This window comes from Diospyros lotus, chromosome 1 (genome assembly GCF_014633365.1).
Source record: "Diospyros lotus cultivar Yz01 chromosome 1, ASM1463336v1, whole genome shotgun sequence".
Taxonomy (NCBI): domain Eukaryota; kingdom Viridiplantae; phylum Streptophyta; class Magnoliopsida; order Ericales; family Ebenaceae; genus Diospyros; species Diospyros lotus.
Genome location: NC_068338.1, coordinates 26,415,406 through 26,442,501, shown reverse-complemented (window position 1 = coordinate 26,442,501; position 27,096 = coordinate 26,415,406). Strand labels below are relative to the sequence as shown.

The 27,096-nt window shown below is 38.5% G+C and overlaps 1 protein-coding gene across 2 annotated transcripts in view; it reads left to right on the top strand.

Moving 5' to 3' along the window:
• Positions 1 to 2,498: 2,498 nt before the first annotated feature.
• The window catches only part of LOC127805409 (peptidyl-prolyl cis-trans isomerase CYP71), a 41,987-nt gene continuing 17,389 nt past the window's right edge, over positions 2,499 to 27,096 (top strand). Inside the window, exons 1-3 of one of the 2 annotated variants that reach the window (XM_052342248.1) lie at positions 2,500 to 2,850; positions 3,566 to 3,651; positions 12,415 to 12,503. In XM_052342248.1, coding sequence (XP_052198208.1) covers positions 2,726 to 2,850; positions 3,566 to 3,651; positions 12,415 to 12,503 — 300 coding nt within the window. In that variant the 5' untranslated portion in view covers positions 2,500 to 2,725. Of the gene's footprint in view, positions 2,851 to 3,565; positions 3,652 to 12,414; positions 12,504 to 27,096 lie in introns of both variants that reach the window. The other variant, XM_052342249.1, reaches the window with a different exon arrangement.

The window sequence follows — 27,096 nt, the reverse complement described above, 5'->3', positions numbered from 1 at the left end:
AGAGAATTTCGTCAGCATCGGATACCCAATCCCATCATCATGCAATAGTCGATGCAAACATGCATGCATGATGATTTCTTCTCGTTCTATATAAATCAACTTTATCAGGAGCAAATATATATATATTTTTTAGCCTATCAATACTCTGTCACTTTCATTTCTTATTTATTTTAACGTTTGAATACTTGCATATGCCAGTCATCCCCCGGAGTTCATTCCCTACCATTGCAAGCTCGCATTCGATCACCCTCTTTTTATGTCGAAAAAGAACAATATTGCATGTTGAAATCTATTATATATCTACATTTTAATTATTATGTATTTATTTATTATTTTAGTAAAATAAATATAATTTGATTGTTGTTGACTCTATCTAACTATCAATCGTCCACTCCTTTTTTTTTTTCTCTCTCTTTGTGCTTTGTAATGATATTTTCAAGTTTTGTTTTTAAATTTGAAAAATAAAAATTAATTCGTTTAAATAAGTGTGTAATTAGTTGTATTAACAATGATGTAGATGTATATGGTATATGTTAAGGTTGCATTCTCTTTGTTATTTTAAGTCATTTTTAGTTTTTAATTTTTTAAAATAATGAAAACATGTTCTCTTTACTGTTTTTAAAAATACACTTGAAAACAAAAAAAAAATTGTAAAGAAAACTCAAAAATAACAAAAAGTTATTTTGAGTGTTTTCATCCAAAACAAACTCTAAACTCAAAACATATTTATTTATTTATTCATATTTTATTATTGTAATGAAAAAAATATTACAAGATTCATTAATTTAAAATGTATATATTTTTTAATAATATATTAACATTAAATATTCTAATTTACTAATAATCAAATTTATTGAATAAAATATTATTCAAAAATTATTTTCAAAATTTCAAAAAGAACGCGTTTTCTAATTTTCTGTTTTGAGAAATAGTGTTTCAAAATGATAAAGAGAACGCGTTTTAATTTTTTAAAAATATATTATTAAAATAAAAATTGAAAATGAATTCAAAATTTAAAATTAAAAATTAAAAAATAAAGAGAACCTAGTCTTTCGTTTTTGTTTTTTAAAATAAAATAGTAATACATGATTAATACGTGGGTATGTCAAATGAGTTGACAATTCATTATTATAATAAGTTGGGCTTAGCTCAAATCACTTTTTTTGATACAATTGGGCCTAGAAGAAGATATTAGGCCGGCCGGCCTTTGAAAGCCCAACTTGTTGGACCAATCTAAATTCAATTTTTTAAATAAAAAGTTATAATTTATATTGTAATTTTGATTTTAACTTTTTGATATATGATTCAATAGATCAATTATTTTAAAAATTAAAAATTATAAAAAAATAGCATAATACAATGAGAATCGTTAAAAGTTACATAAATAATTTTAATAAAAATTAATAAAATTATTTCAAATTTAACTCATCAATCAATGACGATATCAAATAGCAGAACCTTTCTTGCGCTAGATCGATGGATTCTAGATTTAGAACCTATTTGTCGATGATGGAAAAGAGAGAAGAGAAAAAATTAATTGTATAATCAATATCCAACAATTAGATTTCAATCTAAAGATAACGAGAATTAACAATAATTATTGACACGTGTTATGAACTTAACAACATTGCATCAAAGAGCTTAATGGTGAAATAGTGAGGTTGACGACAATGGTTGTCTTCAATGATAATTGATTTATTTGATGCATCAATGGCTTTTTCTTTTCCTTTTTTATGAAATTCGTTCGCTAATTGTTTATTCAATGCCCATATAAGTTTTATTTTAAAATTTTATATTATTATAAGCTAATTTTAGCTTAATTAGCTTAATCAACGTTAAATTAATTTAATATAACTTAATGAATGTCTAATTAATGTTCTTCATAACAGAATAGGATGTTTATATAAAAAAATTTAAAACACGAGTACTTTAAAAAAAAATATAAATTATAAAAGAAGTCCGTTAAAATAACCTAACTCATAAAATTTTTTAAATGCAATTCATCTAAATAATATTTATTTTAATATTTTATATAAAATATATAAAAATTATTTTATGTTCACTTTCGCACAGCAAAGAGTAATGTTAAAGAATAAGAATTTGTAAGTCCATAAATTTTATTAATTCTATTAACCTAAACATCATAATTATTTAATTAGAATGCATTGATTCTTAAGTCGATAATATCACTACTTGATATTAAATCATAGTTCTTATCACTATCTTATTATTATATAAAAGTTATGAATAATATTAAAAATTATTATCGATAATAATATCATTAGTGATACGATACTTTATTATTGAAAAAAATTAAAAAAATTATGTGTTATTGTATGATCTGCCTCATACATATTTTAATAAAAATATAGCACATATTATGACTATTATCATTACTTAAAATTTATTAATATAATATAATTTCTTTTACCAAATAATAATAACCACAGAGACTGTGAATCGTGGGAGAGGTCCAACTGTCCAACTTTGCATGAAAATCTGAGTGAATTTGTCCCTCCTGTCTGGCACAAGTTTTGCGCCAATTTCTTAAAAAAAAAAAAAAAAAAAAAAAACAGTAGCAGTGAGTAGCCAAGTCGGTAGTAGGTCTTTCAGAGGAGGTACATATCCAACGGATTGGCAGCGTTACTGTACTTGCTTTCATCATCCCGGCGGTGAGAAACCCTAGAGAGACAGAGAGAGAGGAAGAGGAGGAGAAGAGACGTACATGGCGGAGACGGAGGCGGCAGAGGAAGAGACGATGATTGGACCGGGTCCCGCCCAGCGGTCGCGGCCCAAGCGCCCTCTCCAATTCGAGCAGGCTTACCTTGATTCCCTTCCTTCCGTCAACATGTACGTATTTCCCCCTCCTCGTTCATACCACTTCAATTGAACATTCACTCGAAAAACTGTTTTCAGGGTTTAGGGATTTGGCTGATTTATATGAAATGTTGGATAAATTGCCTTCTTTGTCCCGCAGAGTAAGTTGAAGCTTTCACGCCTGTTTCTTTGTGTAAAATAAAATCTCCGTGCTTCTATTAGCTCCCGGCGTTTGACCTGAATGTGCACTTCTTTTAAACATGACCCTGAATTTGCAACTTGTTATGTGGTTTTATCTCAATTTGAGTTGGGTGACTTCTGAACTTCCGTTTGAATTTTAACTATAGTACCGTCAAAGGAAAAAGTTTACAATTTTGTGGTCTTCTCTTTACTTTATTTATTATTATTATTATTATTTTTTTTTTTTTTTGGAGGGGGGGGGGGGGTTCAGATTTTATCTTTCTATGTGCTTACTGGAATTTCCTTGCTGGAGCTCTTGCTTTTTAAGCATGTTTAGAGATCTGTAGTAAGATGCATCTTTTTAACATTCCCCAATTATGTTTTGAACGGCTGTGAGATTGTTGTCAATTTTGCAAATTCATGTCTGTATCAGTTTCATCGGCCGGGAATTTCTGAGTTCACTGCTAGAGTTTTTCACATTTGTTTTTTCACCAGTTTTACTGCAGAGGTATGACAAATCACGAATACCAGTTGGTTAACTTCTAAAGCCATTTTCTTTATTATACAGGTATGAAAAAAGTTATATGCATCGTGATGTGGTAACTCATGTTGCTGTCTCTGCAGCAGAGTTTTTCATAACTGGCAGTGCTGACGGTAAGACAAAATATGTTACATATACGGTCTATTACTTTTTGTTCTTATGCCTGTTGAGTCACTCACCTCTGTATTTTTACATTTTTATTTACTGCTTATCTCTCATGTAGATTATTCAATTGAGTATATTCAGATCATCCTTCAGCAACCTCTGGCCTCAAACTTGGTTAATTTCTATGTTAATTTTTGTGGAAAACTTTTTAGGAGTTCTTCCTTGGTGGCCTGAAGCATAATTAGACCAGATATGTAGGGTTGAGGTGGAAGGAATAATGTTTGGAGAAACTTAAGAAGAGACAGCTATTATCAAGATGCCTCTCTGTCTTTGTGGCTGGATATTTGACAAATCTTCCTGGTTGAGGCCAACACGTTGAAGGTTTGGACAAATCTCCCATCATTTATATTATTAGAAGGTTTACCGAGTAACTGTCCTTTAAAAGGAGTGGTCAAGGTGAATAAGGAAATGGTAGGAAAATGTTCAATGACTTCTTATTCAAGTTATTCATGGATAGCTTAATAGATATTTTTATTAGTGTTGGAAATAGTGCATGACAAGTATAGCTTGATATCAGGTTTTATGATAATGATGAACCTTTAATCCAAAGAGGAGGCCCCGTACAACTTGATGGTCTGACAGAGAGGATATAAACATGAGCATCCTCCTGAATAGATAGAGACAACAATGGTTGAAGGTGTGATGATGTAGCTCAAAAAGAGAACATCTGAAGCATAAGGGAAGCAGTGAAAAGATAGAAAAAAAACTACAGGTGAGGAAAATCTAGCAGGAGAAGAAAATATATAGTGAAGAAGAAGAGCATCAGAAAGTAGTAGGAACTAGGAAATCAATAGATGGAAAGGTGAAAAAAGAAGACGAAACAGATTCCAGAAGATGGAGGCAGACAATATAGAGAAATAGAAGAAAATACAGGGGAAGCAGAAACAGTAGAAGGTCATGAGAGCGAGAGAGAGGGAACCAGATCAAAATAGGAGATAAGGAGATACAGAGGGAGGAAAACCTGATCAAAATAGGAGATAAGGAATGAGAAAATGAAGAGGAGGTAGAAAACCAGATCAAAATAGGAGATAAGGAGGGAGGAAAGGAAGAGGAGGGGGAGAAGAAAAGGAGGGATGTTATGATTAGGAGCTCTTAGAAACCGATTCAAGACTTAGGTTTGCCAATCTCTCTTCACTCCTCACCCGGAAATCAAACTAACAACAGAATATAGATAATAGGAAATGAAAACAGCAAAGAAATGAAAGAAACAGAGCAATCAAACCAAACAAGAGGCGCAAAAATATCCTAGTTCAGACTGCAAATCGCAATCATACATCCAGCCTTCCCTCGAGAGACAAATCCACTAGAAACCGCTTGAAACAGGATACAAGAACCTTCTTTCCCTCCCTCACACAAGTACATTGCTCACACAAGAGAATACAAGGACAAACTTTCTCTCTAAGCCTCTCTCTCTCTCTCGGCAATATCACTTGTATTCAGAGAAAACACTAGAGTGATTTGTTATATCCGACTGCAAGCCTCTTGCCTCCTATTTATAAACTATAGGGGTGAAAATTACAAGGCTAACTACTTAGCTTTTACAAAAGACTAATATATCCCTCATAATAGAATAACTAAGTTAACTAATCTAACTTAGAATAAAACAGTCGGAAAAAACATCTTCACTCTAACAGATTCTTTTCTTCAACTTCTAGAAATAATCCTCCATGCAAAAAACCCAACAAGGGAGGAAAACCATATCAAAATAGGAGAGGGAGGAAAAGAAGAGGAGGGGGAGAAGAACAGGAGTGGGGGAGAGAGAACTTAAAGATATTCTAAATAATCATTCTCAAAATCATAATTTCGGATTACATTAATAGGTCATATTTATATTTATAAGCTTGATAAAACTCCCAAAATACCTAAAATAGTGTCAGCTCTGATAGCTGACAAGGGGGATTCTTCTAGAAATTGAAGAATTTTGGGAAGATAGGAAGAATGTTTCGGGGAGAGAGAGAGAAAAGAAGGGGGGGAGAGAGAGAGAGAGAGAGGAATCAGATTTTGTATATTCAATCATGAGTCATCATTCCTAGTTGTGGCCACATATATAGCTAGCAGCTACCATAACTAACTGGGAATGTACACCTGGTACAGCAAGGTTGTAACCCACTAGGTACAATCAGTTTATATGCTATAGCTATAATTACTATTCTGCCCTTAGGAATGTGACAAATTCCCCCCCCCCCCCCCCCCCCTTTCTAAAACTTTATTGTCCCCAATAAATTACAAAAGCTGGGCAACCCTTGGAAATTTTTTGAGGAGGTCGGGCAAGTACTCCCACATGGTATGATCGGGGTGCAAGTGAGTCCACTGCACCAACACTTGTGTTAAGGGAATCAAATTCCGGTAGGTCACCCTCTTATCTAGCACTGCTATAGGTTCGGCTACCTTAGTTGCGTCCTCTTCAGTAAAGGGAACCTCCAAGCTAACGGAATCTGTAGGTCCAACTGACTTCTTCAAGAGAGAGACGTGATTGGATGAATCTTCACTCCTTCCAGAAGTTGTAACCTGTAAGCCCTCTCCCCTACTTTGGCCATCACTGCGAACGATCCATAATACTTGGGGCTTAATTTAGAGGTGGGGGTAGTGGAGAACAATTGCTGCTGAAAACCTTAACTGCGGGGAAACAAAGAGATGGTGGTGGAAGCATTAATGAGGAAGCAAAGACAACAACATAAAACCTTAACTACGGGTATCTCGAGCTCAGGGGTGAAGAACTATAACCGAGAATGGAATAGAGGTAACCAAGGGATAAAGAATTCAATAGGTTTCAATGCTGGTGGGAAGTATAATGATACGAGAAGACAACCTAGCCTCTGTTATAAGTGTGGGGATAAGTATTACGCCGGACATCAGTGTAGACTCCAACTGTTGTTGTTAGAAGGGGATATCGGGGGTGAATTGGAAGAAGAAGGAAATGGAATTGAAGAAAGTGGAGAATATGGGGAAAAGATAATGGAGAGATTTCATTACATGCATTGAAGGGAATGACTGATAACAAGATAATTAAGGTGGAGGGTAAGGTCAAGAAAAGTAACTTGTCGATTCTCATTGACAGTGGAAGCACTAACAGCTTCCTTGACGAAGGCACTGCTAAGAAGCTGAAATGTCCACTCACAAGCACTCAACCCTTGAGTCTGATCATGGCAAATGGGAGTAGGGTGTTGAGTAATTCAGCCTATCTGGGTTTTTGTTAGGAAATGCAAGGAGAGAAGTTTGAGGCAAACCTTAGGCTGCTACAACTGGGAGGCTGCGATGTGGTTCTAGGAGTTGATTGGATGAAGGGGTGACTCCAATAAGCTTTGATTTCAATAGGATGGAAGTATCTTTCGATAAAGAAGGTAGGAGAATGACTCTTATGGGAGGAAGAGAGACTAGAGCATGTAAACTGATGACTGGTAAGAGGCTACACAAGTTGTTCAGGAACAAGTGGTGCCAATTGGCACAACTGTTTTCAATTTTGGCAATGGATGAAGGCTTGGAACATGTGTTGCAAGGAGAATTGCAACTCACTGTCATCCACCAACAAAGGAATTGCAACTCACTGATGAATTGCTGTTAGAATTTAAGGACCTCTTTACCGAGCCTACCACATTACCTCCTACCTGATCCTTGGATCACTCTATCAACCTTAAGCCTAACTTTGAACCCATAAACATTAGATCATACCGTTACTCCCCAATTCAAAAAATAGAATCGAAAAGATGGTGAAGGACATGCTTAGCCAATCATTCATAAGACCTAGCCAAAGTCCTTTCGCCTCACCCGTCCTATTAGTCAAAAGGAGGACGAAACATAGCGCTTTTGTGTGGATTACCGATAATTAAACACCTTGACTGTTAAGGACAAATTTCCCATACCCCTAGTGGAAGACCCAATGGATGAATTACACAATGCTAAATACTTCTCCAAACTTGACCTTCGCTTGGGCTACCACCAAATCAAAATGAAGCTCGAGGACATCCATAAAACTGCATTTAGAACACACCATGGGCATTTTCAATTCTTGGTGATGCCTTTTGGGCTCACCAATGCCCTTGCAACCTTCCAATCCCTAATGAACCAAATTTTTGAACCTTATTTGAGAAAATTTATACTTGTATTCTTTGACGATATACTTGTGTACAACCCCACCTTAGACTAACACCTTACTCACCTAAGAACCACCTTTGAGGTCCGTAGAGCTAATTAGCTTTTCATCGAAAGGTCCAAATGTGCCTTTGTTCAAAGTCAGGTAGAGTACCTAGGGCATTTGATCTAGGGAGAAGGAGTGAACACTGATCCAAGAAAAGTGGAAGCCATGTTGGCTTGGCCCAAACCTACGACAGTGAGGGCATTGAGGGGGTTCCTGGGTTTGACAAGCTGTTACCGTCGGTTTGTGAGGGATTATGGAGTCATTAGTAAGCCATTAACAAACCTCTTGAAGAAGGGAAATTTCAGTTGGGGAGAGGAAGCAAAGGAAGCATTTGAAAGATTGAGGAAGGCCATAAGTAGAGTGCCTACCCTGGGATTACCCGATTTCAGCAAACCGTTTGTGTTGGAAATTGATGCATGTGGGACGGGGATAGGTGCAATATTGACGCAAGATGGAAGGCTGATAGCATTTTTAAGCCAAGCCTTAAGCACGAGGCATCTTGGTCTTAGCATATATGAGAAGGAATTTTTGGCAGTTCTATTGGCAGTGGATAAATGGAGACACTATCTAGAAGGGGGGAGATTCATAATCAAAACTAACCATGAGAGTTTGAAATTTTTGCTTCAACAAAAATTACATACTCAATTACAAAAGAAGGGGATGGCTACGCTGATGGGTTTAAACTTTAAACTATTCGATACAATACAAAAGGGGGAAGGAAAATGTGGCCGTAGATGCCCTTTCGAGGTGCCATGAGGAGGGAAGTATCGCAACCATCACTACAATAATTCCGGATTGGTATCATGAGGTGATAGAGTTATGAAGGGGATGAGCAGGTTAAGGTAATTTTGGAGAGACTAGTTGTTGACCCTAAAGGGGTAGAGGGATACACACTGGTGGAGGGAATGCTGAGAAACAATAGAAAGATTGTGGTTGGAAACCATGAAGGGCTCAAAAGGAGAACTGTAGACCCTGTATGAGTCTCCCTTAGGGGGACATTTTGGAGTTCAGAACGCCTACAGCTAGGTGAAGCAATTATTCTATTGGCCAAGGCTCAAGGCGGAGGTGAGGGAGTTTGCCTTAACTTGTGACACCTGCAAGAGGCGTAAGCACGAAAACATGGCCTATACTGATCTGTTACAATCGTTGCCCATCCCTAATCAAGCTTGGAAAAGTGTATTTATGGATTTCATTGAGGAGCTACCTAAGTCAGAAGGTAAAGACAACATTCTTGTGGTGGTTGACCTAACTAAGTTTGCCTATTTTATAGGGCTGGCTCATCCCTATACAGCCCAAGAAGTCGCCCGAGTATTCATGGACCAAGTGGTAGTAGTGCATGGGGTTTCGGAAGCCATAATTTTTGACAGGGATAAGATATTCATGAGCCTCTTTTGGCAGGAGCTTGTGAAGACCTTGGGTACTAAACTGAAAATGTCGACCACCTACCATCCCCAATCGGATGGGCAGACTGAGAGGGTGAATCAAGTACTGGAGGCATACCTAAGATGCATTTGTATTTATAGCCAAGGAGTTGGCATATGTGGGTATCCTTAGCTCAATGGTGGTATAACTCCAACCACCACTCTTCTTTGAAAATGTCCCCATTTGAAGCATTATTTGGGTACAAACCTCCCCTCTTACCGGCAGTAGGAGGGCAACCTACCACAGCCTCTGTTGAAGAGTATTTGTAGCAAAGGAGGGTAGTACTATAACAAATCAAGCAAGAGCTGGCGTCAGCTTAGAATAGGATGAAGCAATGCGCCGATAGGAGTGACTAGGAGTTTGAAGTGGGCGATAAGGTATATCTAAAGCTAAGGTACCCTCATCTGAAGTCTTTTGCCCTAGGGTCAGTGTCTAAGCTCAGCCCAAGGTATTTTGGGCCATATCCTATAACAGCTAGAGTGGGAAAGGTTGCCTATCGCCTGCAATTACCTAAAGGAACACACATTCATCCAGTGTTCCATATATCCTTGTTAAAAAGTTCAGCAGGAGCAGAACAGGTGAGTCTTGCATTACCCTTTCTCCCTAAGGAAGTGAACCAAGACAATGAGCCAGAGACCATATTGGATAGAAGGGTGGTTTACAACCGTGGGGCCGCTCTCATACAAGTGTTGGTGAAATGGAAAAATGGAGCTATGGGAAGCAACATTTGGGAATACCTACCTAGTCTCCTTCAGCAACTTCCAAGAGTTGCTAGTCTTCTTAGCATCTCTTGAGGACAAGAAGCTGCTAAGGGAGGGGGAATTGTCACGGATCAAGTCTTATTACAGCGATTTTGTTTTCTCTTAGTGGCTGTGACTCCTTTATATTTCCTTTGTATATCCTTTACTATTATAGTTTTTGTAATATCTTTTCTTTTACTGCTGTATTTGGGAATCTTTCTGTTAGAGAATTAGTAAGACAGAGAGAGAGCACATGTTGGGTTAGAATAGGACAAAAGAGACAGTTGCAACCGTTTGGGAAGTGATCTGCTGTGGCAGCATCACCCTAAGACCCTGTAAATACTCTCCTAGGCCTCGGGAGATCATTATCGAATATCAAGAAGAATATCTATTTCTCTCTCAATTCCTCTCTTCTCTCTTCCTTCTGTTGTAGTTCCTTCTCCCTATTCTTCTTCCTATTTTCCTATCGTGGAGTACTGATTCACATCGAACCAGGAAGTCCGCCATTGTCTCTGCTTGGCACTGACAGTCCTTTGCTCCAGTCAAGATTGGGGCTGTGTTCGGCCTTGGAGGAAAGTCCACCGGAAGGATAGCGTTCGACAACCATGAGAACAAGTTCAACATGGTGCTCAACTGCTGCTCGATTTCAGCATCCTCTTCCCTAAGGCCTCGGATGTCCGCTCGGAGGTTGGTGACTTCCTCCTGCATGGCCACACCCTCTGCTCCCGTCTGACCCAACTCCTCTTGGGTCTGTCGTAGGCCGACGTCCATCAGGTCCATCTTGCCATCAAGCTGCTGTTGGTGTTGTCAGATTCCCTGCTCCAAAGTCTCTTAAGCGTGTCTTGAATTGTTTCATTCTCATCCCCTCTGCCATGGCTGACTACTCTGGTTGCCATGATCAGGTTCGCTTCATCGGTCTGGATCAGAATCGCTTTCCAATCAAAGCGGGCAGCACACAGCAGCGCACTGGTCGGAATCACTTTCCGCTTTGATACCAATTGTCAGCTCTGATAACTGACAAGGGGGATTCTTCTGAAAATTGAAGAATTCTGGGAAGATAGGAAGAATGTTTGGGGGGGGGGGGGGGGGGAGAGAGAGAGCTAGAGGAATCTGATTTTGTATATTCAATTGTGAGTCATCATTCCCAGCTGTGGCCACATATATAGCTACCAGCTGCCATAACTAACTGGGAATGTACACCCGGTAGAGCAAGGCTGTAACCCACTAGGTACAATCAGCTTATATACTATAGATATAATTACTATTCTGCCCTTAGGAATGTGGCAAAATAAATTCTCAGCAAGGGGGATTCTTCTGGGAATTGAAGAATTCTGGGAAGATAGGAAGAATGTTTTTTTTTTTGGGGGGGGGGGGGGGGGGGGGAGAGGAATCTGATTTTGCATATTCAATTGTGAGTATCATTCCCAGCTGTGGCCACATATATAGCTAGCAGCTACCATAACTAACAGGGAATGTACACCCGGTACAGCAAGGCTGAAACCCACCAGGTACAATCAGCTTATATACTATAGCTATAATTACTATTCTGCCCTTAGGAATGTGACAAATAGTAAGTGAATGCCCTGTAATCTACCACACAATAAAACTAATCCTATCTAATACAGTAAGTGAATACCGTTTAAATAAGTTCTAATAAAACTTACATTGAGATAAAATAAAAAACTACCAATCACATAAAACTAACTACTTTATTGGCTATCTTGCAGTTGTGGCCCCAATTGTCTTGACTGCATCACCTGATGGGAAAAAATTGACTGCATTTGCATGGCTTATGCATGAGAGTAACTGGTCACATTGTTCCATGGATTGCTGGGATATGGAGTCATCATTATAAGGCACGAATTTTGATTGTAGTAAAGCTGAAAAGATCAACAATACAAGCAGTAATCATATTTAGGATGCTGGTTTTCTAAAGGAGTTTTTTAATCGTACTGAATTTTGGGTAGCCTGATTACTTGTTGGTGTTACTATACCAGTTGACTTGATCTCCATGCTGTTTAGGATTCTGTTTGTCTTAGCTGAAATCCATCATTAAGTTTGTAGCATATGCATATCATGTGTACGGGCTTGGTTGTTTGACAAGAATACAACTACATTGCTTGATTTTACCTCAATTTTGGCACTTATTCAAGAAACAAAAACTAGCTGATTTTCTTTGGCTATAAGAGTAATAGAAATTCTACTAATTGGCCAAAGAAGTAGTCACAAACATGTTTTTTTAGCTGCTTCCCTGAACTTTTCTTTTACGCACCTAACACCTGTGCTAATTGAGTTGCTATATTACTGGAGTACTGATGCACTGTAACTATGTAATTGCATCATCTGATGTAATCATCTTGTGTGGTAATTGTTAAATCTTTATGGTGTCTGTAATTTTGATTCTTCTCTTTTAGGGCACTTGAAGTTTTGGAAGAAAAAGGGACTTGGCATAGAGTTTGCCAAGCATTTCAGGTCTCATCTTGGACCCATTGAAGCGCTGGCTGTAAGTTGTTTTGGACTTCATTGTTTGCATTCATGTGCTTGCATCTGAGTTGCCTTGGTTTTGTTTCTGCCTGGAGTGGACCATTGTATGAATATACATGAATCCCATTGTATTAATGGTCATTTGCTATGAGTTGCCCGTTTTTCCTGGAACAATTGGCTAGTTATTGCTTCTATCACATTCTGTATATTTGTAAGAATTTGGGCAGTTTTGAAGCCTGTTCAGGGTTTGATGGGAACATATATAAGATGTCATATGGGGATATGCAGCAATAAATAATTTGCTAATGTACAATTGGTGTATCCAATTACGTAATGCAACATGAACAAAAAGAGGTGACTAATTTCATCTGTATTGTTGAGTCTGGTGTGTGTTTTCTCCATGATGTTTCAGAAGGGCTGCTTTCTGCTCATTTTTGTTTGCTCCTCGGAAATTATTCTTAAAGGTCCAATCATGCTTTCTCATTGTTGTATCAAAGAACTGTAGTATGCCACGTGTGAGTTGGGAAACACTCTAATAAGTGAATGCCAACAGCAGGTATATGTTATTCCTGCCATAAATCAAGTGGAGATCATTCTTGCTTCATGCATGTGCCTTAGTAGTGTTCGCTAAGCTAGCATTTGTTAAAATGAGTAAGATAAGGTTGTAATGCTTTTCGAACTAAGATATAGAATGGTCAAGATAAGACTGGAATGCATTCCAATATTTTTATCAAACTGTTTGTTAAATTTTTTGGAATGCTCTGGAGGACACATGCATCATTTTTTCTTATCTGTAAGGATCAAGATAAATTTATCTGGGGGGCAAGGGGAGAGATAAATTTATCTAGAAAAACACAGATAAGAAGTCACGTGACTTCTTTTCCAAAGGTCGTCAGATAAATTTAACAAATACAATGAAAAACACTTTTGTTTGAAATGCTTTCCATATCCCACTTTTTTTGTTCTATATCTTGGTTAACAAACACTACTTAAGAGGACAACTTATATTACCTTCTTAAAAAAACTTTGCGGTGAATGTTACTTAAGAATTGTGTTTGATTTTATGATGCTCAAAGACTGGGATCATAACATCATGATATTTGCAACCAAATAATATTATTGTTCAATCATTTATGATTAACTAGACATATGGTATATGCTGATTTTCCTAATAGGGTCATATTTACACCCCCTCCCCCCCTCTCTCCTTCCATTCTGGGCATGGAATAAATCTACTTGTGAATTCAATAATCCTTTTAACATTCATAGTGTTAAAGGTATTACTCCTTATCACAATTGGTCCCAGGCCTAGATAAATGAGAAGGGTTTTGTTAGGTAACCTGATAACTAGAAAATCATCAAATGCTTATGTCTTGAATTTAAGGCAAAATAAGATTGAATTGTGAAAGATGAGACAAATTTAATGAAATGAAACGGTTGTTACAATTTGAAACACGAGAAAAATCGTTCTATGAGAGTGAAAATGAAAAGCTTTAAACCAAAAGGAATTATGGTGGTGGAATGAGGAGGTACAAGAAAAAAATCTAAGACCAAGAGTAGTTGATCAAGATTTTGCATGCATGCTTTGTGGAAGAGACTGAGGCTGATCAGTTGTAGCCTTTACTGTTCTGTAGTGTTTGTTATATCTGTTGTATTTTTCTGCTGTATTTTATGATTGGCTAGTTGTATTGTTAGTCTATGATTTCAGTTGTAGAGGATTGGGAGTTCGTTTACGCTATGTAGAAGAGATGATCAAGGCTATATATAAGCTAGCCTTTCTATTGCATTTTCTGAGATGGAGATTCATTTATTCATCTCAATTGATTTCGACGAGTTCTTCTCTTCTATTCTCTTTTCTTTCTTCTACAAAGTTTCTGTTTCATGGTATCAGAGCCATCGCGACTCACGTCCATGGCCTCGCATGATTCAAACTCATCTTCTTCCTCCTTGTCCTCTGCCGCTTTGTCGGATTTTGCTTTTGTTGCTAAAGCCTTCAGTTTCATCCCTACGAAACTTAATTCAAGCAATTACCTATATTGGAAGGCACAAGTCTTAGCCACAAGGGCTTTCGACCTGCTACCGTTCATAAACAAAACAAATCTCCCGCCAAAATACATTCAATCGGAAGGTAGCGAGCCGATTGTCAATCCTGATTTTCTAAATTGGATGCGGTCAGATTAGCTCCTGCTAGGTGACTATTTTCGACAATAAACAAGGAGGTAATTGGTCAGGTTATACAGTGTGAATCTACGGTAGAGGTATGGACCACTCTTGACAGTTTATTTTCTTGTCAAACATTTGCTCGTTCTTTTCAGTTGAAACAACAACTTAGGTTCGTTAAGAAAGGTGACATGACGGTGATTGATTATGTTTTACGAATCAAAACCATTAATCATGCATTAGCAGCAATTGGAGAACCATTAAATGATCAGGATCTGTTGATGACTATTTTACATGGATTAGATGAGGACTATGACACTGTTGTTGGTTTAATTGCATATCAAATGGATGAAATTGATCTTGAAAAAGTTCAGTATCTTTTGATGATACATGAACAGAGGTTGGCCCCAAAGAATATGTTTAATACAGTGCATAATTTTGATTATGCTATTGCTATGAATGTTAACTATGCTCCACAACTAGCTAGGAATAGCATTGTGAACACTGGTAGAGGAGGTTTTCCTAGTAGAGGTGGCTTTAATGCTCGAGGAAATGGTTATAGAGGAGGTAGAGGCAGAGGCCGATGTTATGGCAGAACTTATTGCCAACTGTGTGGAAAACCTGGACATTTGGCTGATAGATGTTTTCATAGATTTAATAGAAGCTTTCAGCAGCCTTCCTTTGGTAGAGGTGGCAGTGAATCCAATTCTCAGGCTTTTATGGCTTCTCATGAGGCTAATGGAGCTTTCTTAACAAATTTAGGGTTTGCACCTGGGACTCATCATGATCTATTCTCTCAACCTTTGGACGAACAATCTCAACCTTATTCATCATCATCCTATCAACTCGGTGATACCTCCTGGTGTGTAGACTCTGGTGCTACAAACCATATCACCTCTAGCCTTCACAACCTCTCTCTTCGTACTCTGTATGGTGGTAGTGACAAAGTGGCAGTATGAAATGGTAAGGCTCTTCCTATTGCTAACATTGGACTCAGTAAAATCCTTAAACTAAACCTCCCTCTGTTCTTTCCTTACCTCAAGTTCTTCATGCTCTTTGCATGAAAAAGAATTTAATGAGTGTTGCACAGCTTACCATGATGTCATTGCTGAATTTCACTCTAATCTTTGCTTGATTAAGGACAAGGTCTCGGGCAAGGTGCTACGTCGAGGATCTCTTAAAAATGGCCTTTATCAACTAGATCCAACATTTGTTCATGCTACACCATCAATTGTTCCTAGTTCTTCTGTTGCTATCTCTTCATCAAAGCCTTCAAGGCCTCCTATGTCATCTATATTTTGTTTAGAAAATTGTAATAATAGTCAGGGAAGTTGTAATAAACCTAGCATGCGAGTAGCTTGTACTGATAGGATTTGTCAACAATGACATGTTAGGTTGGGGCACCTTTCTTTCTCTGTATTAAAACAAGTTCTCAATAAAATCAACATTCTTTGTTCTTCTATTGATTTGTCATTTTGTGATTCATGCAAGTTTGGTAAATTGCATCAGTTACCTTTTGCACATTGTCCAATTACAGCAAAACAACCTTGGAGCTAGTCTATTTAGATCTGTGGGGCCCTGCTTTGATATTTGTCTGTTGAGGGTTATAGGTACTATATTGTCTTTGTTGATGCCTATACTCGTTATACATGGTTGTACCCAATGAAACTCAAATCTGAAGCCTTATCCATTTTCAAAACCTTTTATAAGTTTGCTGAATTGCAATATCAGTTTAACCTCAAAGCTCTTCAAATCGATAACAGTGGAGAGTTTAAGGCCTTTTTACCATAGTTACCCGGTTCGTTCTCCTCTTTAAGAACCATGAATTGGTTTGTGCGTCCCAATTCGTAGTGCATTTTCGAACTGGTTCGTAGCAGTGCGCGCACTTGGATGCTACAATCAACGAATCGAAGCTGAAAATATACCAGCTGCCAAACATACCAGCAATCGCCACCAGCAGAGAAGAGAATCACAGAAGAGAAGAGAAAACATACCAATTGCCAAATAAGTCAGCGACTGCCATCAGTAACCGATTCCTTGTCTGGTCAATCACAATGCCCAGCGACACGTTTCCAGCCAAATCATCATTATAAAAAGGTGGACCAAAATGAATTATTCTATTCATTGTCTTTGTTTTGCCTTAACCCCTGGATTTTATGATTAACTTTACCTTGCAACACCAACACCTGGTGGGATTGCTAGAAAAGCCCCAAATTGTGACAAGGAAGTTGTTAAAGGGGTTATGGATGCTTTTGAAAGGATAGGTAAAGATGCAGCAGAGCAAAGACTTTTACGTGATCAATTTGCCACTTTTCACATTAAAAAAGGCATTTATGCTATGCCACAAGCTCAAATGGATGCTATGACAATGGATGTTATTGATTGGTGGTCTACTTATGAGTCAGAAACTCCACAATTAGCAGAGGTGCAAAATGTATTATCTCAACTTGTTAGTAGTTCTTCGGTTGAGAGAAATTGGAATACTTATTCTTATATTCACAATGTGAAGAGAATATGCTGAATTGTTCAAGGCTGATAAACTAGTATTTATTCATTCAAATATTCGCCTTCTGTCACGATTTTCTGAGAGTTACAGAAATAGTCCTTACAAGGAATGGGATATGGATCCTGATGACACCTACTTGGAGGAATCCTCTATAAGGATAGTTGAGATGAGATGGAGTTCACCGGATACTGATATCCCAAATGCAAATGATGAACACCAGCAATGGACATTTACAAAGAGAACTAGCAAGAAAGGAAAATGAATTAAAATATGAGTTATGTTTTGCTTTATCTTTTTGCATTGATATATTTTGTTATGTAACAGTAAGACAGATTTGGTGAATCTTGTCTTCATGACATTTATTTTATGCAAAATTTTAATTTTTTACAGTATGTGTATATATATAGTGTAGTTTTCTTTCTAATTAACATTGCTTAAGTTTTATATGACTTAAAAAGAAAAAATGTGAAATTATATTGAACTTATTGAATATATGAATTTGATAATGTAAAGAATGAACCGAGTAAAATTTTCAAATGTACCACGTCCCAAAATAACGCACCAACTAAGCCTACCCTCACGTACCACATATCTAGCTAGGTGACGTACGACCTACCCGAACTCGTACCATGAGCCAAACTGTACCATGTTCGCGCAATTTTGGGACATGATACATTTGAAAATTTTGCTCGGTTCGTCCTTTACATTTTCAAATTTATATATTCAATAAGTTTAATATAATTTCACAATTTTTCTTTTTAAGTCATATAAAGCTTAAACAATGTTAATTATAAAGAAAACTACACTATATATATACACACATTGTAAAAAATTAAAATGCTGTATAAAATAAATGTTATATAAGACAAGATAAATGTCAAGACAAGATTCACCAAATCTGTCTTACTGTTACATAACAAAATTTATCAATAGAAAAAGATAAAGTAAAACATAACTCATATTTTAATGCCTGTTAAAGTATCTCACAGCTTTCTAGGCCATTCTCTCAACTCAACAGCTTCTTATTTAACCCAAGAATACACTGATAACAGAAATATAATAAAGGAAACAACACAACCACAGAAAACAACAAGATTTATCCTAGTTCGGTCTTGAAATCCAAGACCTACATCCAGACTGCTTAGGAGCCACTGAAATCCACTATCTTGAACACTCAAGGATGATTACAACGAGAACTTAATCCCTCCCGCCCATATACACTGAAAGCTATAGGGAAAATAGGGAACACAAGCTAAGAACCAGCCACTCCCAACCTCTCGCACTCAATCCCAAATCAAGACAGTAAATCGGAAACAATCCTTCACGATTTCTGGCACACTAAGACTCTCTCTCACAAACCTATCCACGACCCCTATTTATAGGATATAGGGGAGGCGGAGCACAAGATATAAAACTAACTAACCGCCTAACAGAATAACTAATTCATATGGCCAGCTGCCTTCTTCTAGAAACAGACCTTCTAGAAGAACAATTAATTCTAACGCTAAAACAGGAAATAGAGTATGCAGCAATACAAAGTACATGATTTACATTTTATCTAATCTAATACAAATGTTACAACATTTCCTTTTCCTTTCTTGCTAGTTCTCTTTGTAAATGTCCTTTGTTGTTGTTTATCATTTGCATTTGGGATATCAGTATCCAGTGAACTCCATCTCATCTCAGCTATCCTTAAAGAGGATTCCTCCAAGTTGGTGTCATCAGGATCCATATCCCATTCCTTGTAAGGACCATTTCTGTAACTCTCAGAAAATCGTGACAGAAGGCGAATATTTGAATGAATAAATACTAGTTTATCAGCCCTTGAACAATTCAGCCTATTCCTCTTCACATTGTGAATATAAGAATAAGTACTCCAATTTCTTTCAATTGAAGAACTACTAGCAAGTTGAGATAATACATTTTGCACCTTTGCTAATTGTGGAGTTTTTAACCCATAAGTAGACCACCAATCAATAACATCCATTGTCATAGCATCCATTTGAGCTTGTGGCATAGCATAAATGCCTCTTTTCATGTGAAAAGTGGCAAATTGATCACGTAAAGTCTTTGCTCTGCTGCATCTTCACCTATCCTTTCAAAAGCATCCATAACCCCTTTAACAACTTCCTTGTCACAATTTGGGGCTTTTCTAGCAATCCCACTAGGTGTTGGTGTTGCAAGGTAAAGTTGATCATAAAATCTAGGGGTTAACGCAAAACCAAGACAATGAATAGAATAATTCATTTTGGTCCACCTTTTTATAATGATGATTTGGCTGGAAACGCGTCGCTGGGCATTGTGATTGACCGGATGAGGAATCGATTGCTGGTGGTGATTGCTGACTTATTTGGTAGCTGGTTTGTTTTCTCTTCTCTTCTGTGATTCTCTTCTCTGCTGGTGGCGATCGCTAGTATGTTTGGCAGCTGGTATATTTTCAGCTTCGATTCGTTGATTGTAGCATCCAAGTGTGTGCACTTCTACGAACCAGTTTGAAAATGCACTGCGAATTGGGACGCACGAACCAGTTCGTCGTTCTTAAGGGAGGAGAACGAACTAGGTAACTATGGTTACAACCTTTCGGTTGTGCTTGTTTTCCTTGTCTTAGACCTTACAGCAAGCACAAGTTTAACTTTCATTTCTCAAAGTGTGTGTTCCTTGGTTACAACCATGTTCAAGCTGAGTACAAATGCTTACATCATTCGGGTAGAGTCTATATTTCTAGGCATGTTCTCTTTAACCCTGAGGAGTTTCCATTTCCTCAATTATTTTCTTCACAGTCTCATGCTCCTCAGTCTGTGTCTAGCACGGGCTTGCCCATTGCTGTTTTGCATTCTTGTCCTTCTTTTTCTTTCAGTCATTCACCTTTAGTAGCACTACAACCTGATTTACCTGACTCTTTAATTTCTAGTCCTATCACCATCACTGATCCTACTATTCCTGAGTAGTTTTCCTCTTCTTCATCTCCTCCTGTTACACCTATTGCTCCTCAACCTAAAAAGGTTACAAAGATCCCAACACTTCCTACACATCCTATGCTTACTTGAGCTAAAGCCAAATAACTTTCCCTTACTTCACCTTATGCCTTGGTGAGCTCTCTAGAGCTGAATTATGCTCAAGAAGTTGTCTTAGACCCCAATTGGACTAAAGCCATGGAGGAGGAATACTCAGCTTTGCTATAGAATAAGACTTGGGAACTTGTTCCATTCTCCTCAGACATGAATCTGATAGGCTGTAAGTGGGTTTTTCGTGTAAAGTATAATTCTGATGGTACTCTTCTAAAGCACAAGGCAATTTCTCCAAACACCTGGTACAGATTTTGCTAAAACTTTCAGTCCAGTTGTCAAGGCACCAATCATTAGAGTATTGTTTTCTTTGGCTGTGACATATGGTTGGGATATTTAACATGTTGATGTGAATAATGCATTTTTAAATGGGGATCTTAATGAGGCAGTGTTCATGTTGCAGCTTGAAGAGTTTCTTGATCAGACACGTCCTTCATATGTTTGTCGGTTAAAGAAATCGCTCTATGGCCTTAAACAGGCTCCAAGAGCATGGTATACTAAACTCAGAACAACCCTACAGAATTGGGGATTTATAAGAGCAGTGTCAGATGCCTTCCTTTTCATTAAAAGAACCCCTAAGTTTGTCTTGTTTGTGCTTGTCTATGTTGATGATATCTTGATAACTGGGTCAAACTCCGTTGCTTTACATGACTGTATTAGTGATCTAGATAAACACTTTGCCTTGAAGACACTTGGTTCTATGAACTATTTTCTAGGGTTTGAAGCTTATCGAGACTCTATAGGTCTTTACCTAACACAGTTAAAATATACCCTATATTTACTCAAAAAGGCTGTTATGTATAATTGTAAGCCTTGTGTGGTGCGAACCCAAAAGGATTTGATCCTATGAACCCACAACCAATGCAAGATATACGCACCCCAAGAACGCTAAACACAGATTTGGATGATCCACACGAAACCCTTGGACACGAAAGAACAAGGACCCCGAATGTTGAAGACGCCACAAGGTTGATCAAGCCTTGATAAGTCGGTTAGTTCATAAAAGAACCCAAGAGAAGAGCACCTCTCAAATCTGGAATTCCAGAAAAGTAAATCACTCATTCATTGATTGATTTTCAATTGTTGGGAGAGTACAATTTATAGAGAGAGTAAACACTTAGGAAAATACAAAAGACCATAATTACTAGCCTGGGAAATATTCAAATCTGATTTCCCACAAAATATTAAATCTCTAACTTAATTAGCCTAGAAACTCAAAGTATTAAAGATGCTTGAAAATATGAAAAGTCAGATTGGGTTTTCAAGATTAAATTTTCGTGCACCCATGTGGCTAAGATTTAAAACAACATGTGCAGCCCAAAATAATAAAGTACAAGCCCCAATGAGTCAGCCCAAGTGTCCATTATGGCCCAAGCTCTTCATTTAATAGTATTCTGGCTCAAAAGACTCTCAACAGCTCCCTCTTCAGCCTATATAATGTTGATGACGTCTTGCTTGCTTTTTAGGTCAGAATCTTGATAATTTTGATTGGCCCACATATCTAGAACCAGCCCATTCAAAGCTTCTTTAAGTCTTTTAGCTCTTGCCCTTGTAATTGGCCCTACTGGAACATGCAATGGGTCACTTGAATGATTTGAGTCAGCTTGTTCTTCGTGATGATTCTCATCATTGTGCTATTCCTCTAAGTTCTGTTACCTCATTAATTGATGAAGGAGATCTCTTTTCCAATCCCTCTCTCTATAGAACCATTGTCGGTTCTCTTCAATACCTCATGTATACCAAACCGGATGTTGTGTTTGTGGTGATAAAGTTAAGCCAATTTTTAAGTTGTTCTAAGGATCAACATTGGCAGGCTTGTAAGAGGTTACTTCGTTATCTTAAAGGGACAGTTGGCTTAGGTCTGGTTTTTACTCCCTCATCAGCTGATTTGCCTTTAAGTGTCTATACTGATGCTGACCATGCTGGTTGCAAGGTCACAAGAAGGTCTACTAGTGGTTGGTGTGCTTTCCTTGGGAATAATCTTCTTGTTTGGGACTTTAAGAAGCAAACTGTTGTTGCAAGATTTGTTGGGGAGGCAGAGTATCGGGCTGTTGCACAAGGAGTGATAAAAATATTGTGGTTAAAATCTCTCTTTCATGAGCTTGGGTTTTCGTGTTCTAATACTCCTATCCTTTGGTGTGATAATTTGGTAGCAAAATCTATAGGTACCAACTTGGCTAGTACAATACAAAGAAATTCCAACCACTTCGGTAGGGTCGGGATCCTAGTCCAACTCATCTTCGGCCAGATCTTTAGCTGGCATCACAAATGAATCAATGTTTTGTTCTCATGCTATTTCATCATGATTTATTAGTAGTCCTTCGGATTTCTTGGCAATTGTAACTAGATTCATTTCAATGTCTTTCTTCTCTGTTGGAGCCTCAACAATTCCTCCAGTAGTTGCCCTTCCTCCCTTGTCATCTTGAATGACCTGCTCCATTTCAGGTCTTTCCTCACTTTTTGCAACAACCAGTTCGAATCTTAGGGCCTCAACAGTCTTAGGAATACCTTCAATCTATTGGTTGCTCTTAGTATAACTGTTAGGCTGCTGTCTGTGCTTTCTAGAAATGGCTTCCAATGCTGTTTCGTGAAACCACGCCCTCTTCACCCCTTGTTCTACCGTGGCAGGACACATAATTCTCATAATAGGTCTCAGCACATCTTTAAGACTATTAATTAATTTCAACACAAAGTAAGATTCCTTCAAGGTCAGTGTCAAGTCTCTAAGATGAGACTTGAGAGAACAAATTTAGAAGGATCGAGAGGGAGAGATAGAGATAGAATTGGGAGGGAAGAAAGAGAGTTTTAAGAGGGAAAGATCTTCTCATTCAACATAGAAGTCCCATCCTCAAGTAATCAACCTTATATAGGGCCTTTTGTGGTTCATAGTTTAACCGTGGGAATGTTCTAGTTATTGCTACAAGTGGCCCATGTGGGTTGTGGTTATTACAATAGAAAATTGCAAAAAATTTACAAAACTACCATTGGGACATAACATTCCCCTCCCTTAGAAAACATTCTTGTCCTCAAGAATCTGTAGGAGTCTGGTAGCTCGCGAGAATTGGGTCAGCAATTGCCATAAGTACTCCCAAGTGGTGTGATGAGGATCCATGTGAGACCACTTGACCAACACTTGAGTTAAGGGCAACGACCCTTAGTAGATGACCCTCTTGTTCAGAATGGCCTGTGGCTCCACAAGCACTTCTTCTTCCTCATCCATCGTAGGGAACTTTGAACTAACTGTCGCCTAGGGACTTATGAACTTCTTAAGCAGAGACACATGAAATACAGGGTGCATTTGGACTTATGGCGGTAGTTTGAGCTTGTAGGCAACCCGTCCTACTTTAGTCTCAACAATGTATGGCCCAAAGTACTTCGGACTTAGCTTGGATGCCGGGGTAGTTGTGAATGGCTGCTGCATAGATCTTTTCACTCTCAAATAGACCTGGTCCCTCACTTCAAAGGTTCTGTCACTCTTCTTATTGGCATTTTGCTTCATTCTGTTTTGGGCTATGGCCAATTCTCTCTTCAATTCCTTTAAAACTCCCTGTCGTTGTTGTAAGTATTGCTCCACCAAAACCAAGGTGGCTGTAGAACTCAATAAGGCAGGTAAGAGGGGTGGTTTATAGCCAAATACTGCTTCAAAAGGACTCCTGTTGATGGCACTGTGGTGGCTGGAGTTGTACCACCACTGAGCTAATGACAACCATCTATTCCAACTCCTAGGCCTGTTGAAACACATGCATCTCTAGTAAGCTTCCAAACACTGGTTAACTTTCTCGGTTTGGCCATCCGTTTGGCGGTGGTAGGCTGTGGACATGTGCAGCCCTACCCCCATACTTTTAAACAATTCTTGTTAAAACATGCTTGTGAAGATCTTGTCTCTATCCGAGACAATTGACTTCGGAACCCTGTGTAATTTAACTACCGAATCCATGAATTTTCTTGCTACTTCTTGTGTTAAGAAGGGGTGAGTTAAAGTGATGAAATGGGAGAACTTAGTCAGCCTATCTACCACTACTAACACCACATCCTTGCCCTCCGATTTGGGTAGCCCTTCTATGAAGTCCATAGAGATCCCTTCCCATGTTTGATTGGGCACTGCCAAGGGTTGCAGCAAACCCGGGTAAGCCACATTCTCATGCTTGCATCTTTGGCAAACTTCACATGACAGCACAAAACTTACCACAACCTTCTTTTGCCCCGGCCAGTAGAACATTTGTCTCACCTTCTGATTGAAACAGTACCAAAAAAGTCTAAGGAAATGTAGGACAGAATGTGAGAGAGAGAGAGAGAAAGAAAATCAGCTCTTAATATTCACCAGTGAATCAAAAATACAATCATTGAGTAAAATAACAACAAAGCTGAATATTTATATCCAGCGAGAATCAAAGCTAATGAGCACCTAACCAGGCGCTGAAACAAACACAAACAACCGTAACAACAAAACACAAGCTTTACAATAAACAAACAGCAAATACATCCTCTAACACTGATAAGTGGCTTGTATTCCCGAGTGACCCCCTATGGGCGAAGCATGTAGAGAGGTTATGATTTGTCTCTTAAGTGATTCATCCTCACCCACTACTACCCTACCATTGAACCTTAGCAGTCCATTGGAAAGAGTATACCTAGGTTTACTCGTGGGTTGTACTGCAAGCTGAGTTATTAGGTCTTGCACCCACGGTGTTTGGCCATAGCTTCCTGTGACCTCCTTAACCCACTCTGGTACCACAGTCGTTATCGATTTGTACTCTCCTTTTTCTTCCCTTCTTGAGAGGGCGTCGGCTACCACGCTTTCCTTACCCTTGCAATACACAATAGTATAGTCCATCCCCATTAACTTGGACACTCCCTTCCTCTGTAACTGGGTGTGCAGCCTCTGTTGGTTCAAGAATTGCAAGCTTTTGCCGTCAGTTTTGATAACGAAGGGTCCTGCTTCCAGGTAATGCCTCCATTTATCAATAGCTCCTAATATGGCCAATAGTTCCTTGTCATACACACTTAAGCCTAGATGCCTAGGGGCCAAAGCTTGATTGATGTAGGATAAGGGCCTTCCCTTTTGCATTAACACACCTATCCCATTATCACATGCATCTGTTTCAACCACAAATTTCTTAGAAAAGTCTAGAAGAGCTAGCATCGGTGCCTCTGTCATGGCCTTCTTGAGTGTTAAGAAGGTTGTCTCTGCTCTTGGATTCCATTGGAAATTGTCCTTCTTGAGGAGTTCAGTTAGGGGCTTGCTAATGGGGCCATAACTCTGTATGAATTTCCGATAGTAACTTGTTAGCCCTAAGAAACCCCTTAGTTCTTTTATTGTTTGTGGCCTGGGCCACTCAACCATGGCTGTGATCTTATTTGGATCAGTCTTCACTCATTCTCCCGATATAATATGGCTTAGATATTCCACTTCCTTTTCAACAAAACTACACTTTCATAGCTTAACATACAACTTGTTAGAAGTCAAGACCTCAAAGATGGTACGAAGGTGGTCTAGGTGTTGTTCATAGTTCGGGCTGTATATGATGATGTTATCAAAGAAAACTAGGATGAATTTCTTCAAGTAAGGCTGAAAAACTTGGTTCATTAGGGCTTGGAAAGTGGCTGGGGCATTGGTGAGTCCAAAGGACATCGCCCCAAATTCATACAGCCCTTGATAAGTAGTAAATGCAGTTTTGGGTATGTCATTAAGGGTCATCCGGATTTGGTGGTAGCCGGATCTCAGGTCTAATTTAGAAAAAATTTGTGCCCCATTCAATTCATCTAAAAGGTCATCAATTAGGGGTATAGGGTACTTGTTTTTGATAGTGTTAGTATTGAGTTGACGATAGTCAACACAAAACTTCCATGATCCATCTTTTTTTTTTTAACAAGTAACATAGGAGAGGCAAATGGGCTTTGAGAGGGTCTGATGATAGAGGTAGAGAGCATATTAGAGACTTGCTTCTCTATCTCAGTTTTTTGGATGGGTGAATATCTATAGGCACGTATGTTTACGGGTACTGAGTTTGGTTTAAGGTGTATAGAGTGGTCAAGGGCTCTTTTGGGTGGTAGTGAGTGGGGTTCAGAAAAGAGGTCTTGAAATTCTTGCAAGAGTAAGTTTAAGCTATCAGGAAGTAGTACCTTAGTAGAGGATTGTAGGGTGGGCCAGCTGCTCTCCCTCCTCTATTCATTCGCTTCTTTTCTTCCTTCCTGCTCATTCCGTTCCCTCACATGAATAGAATATAATTCGATAATCTGCCATTTCTTCTTCTACATCAGCCTCTGCAATTTGCTCGCCTCTATCATTTTACACTCTCCTTGTTCTGTGATGCCCCTCGGTGTTAATTTGGTACTCCCCATATCCATTGTGACTTCCAATTTGTTGAAGTCAAATGTGAGAGGGCTTATAGTTTGCATCCAATCAATGCTCGACACTATGTCACACCCTCCTAGTTCCAGTATTCTCAGATCAGTTTGGAACTGTTATCCTTGCATAAACCACTTGAACCCTTCACACTTGTTGTGGTTGTACATTTTGCTACCATTAGCCACGGTCACTGATAAGGGAGTGGTAGCCATCATCTTACATCCCAACTCTAAGGTAGTAGCTTCATTTAGGAAGCTATGCGTATTGCCACTATCAATTAATACTAACAGTTTCCTTTCTCCCCATCTTCTTGGCACCTTGATGATTTTTCCTGTTGTGCCCCCTCTAAGAGCATGAAATGAGATTTCCACCCCTTCTTGCTCTATTTCCTCACCGTTATAGGTTGTTGTTGCATCTTGGCCAGTCCCACCTTCTATTACCTCCTCCCCTTCTTCGCCTTCGTCTTTTTCTTTCCCTTCCATATTCAACAATTGTCTCTTACAGATATGTCCCGGCCCAAACTTTTCTCCAC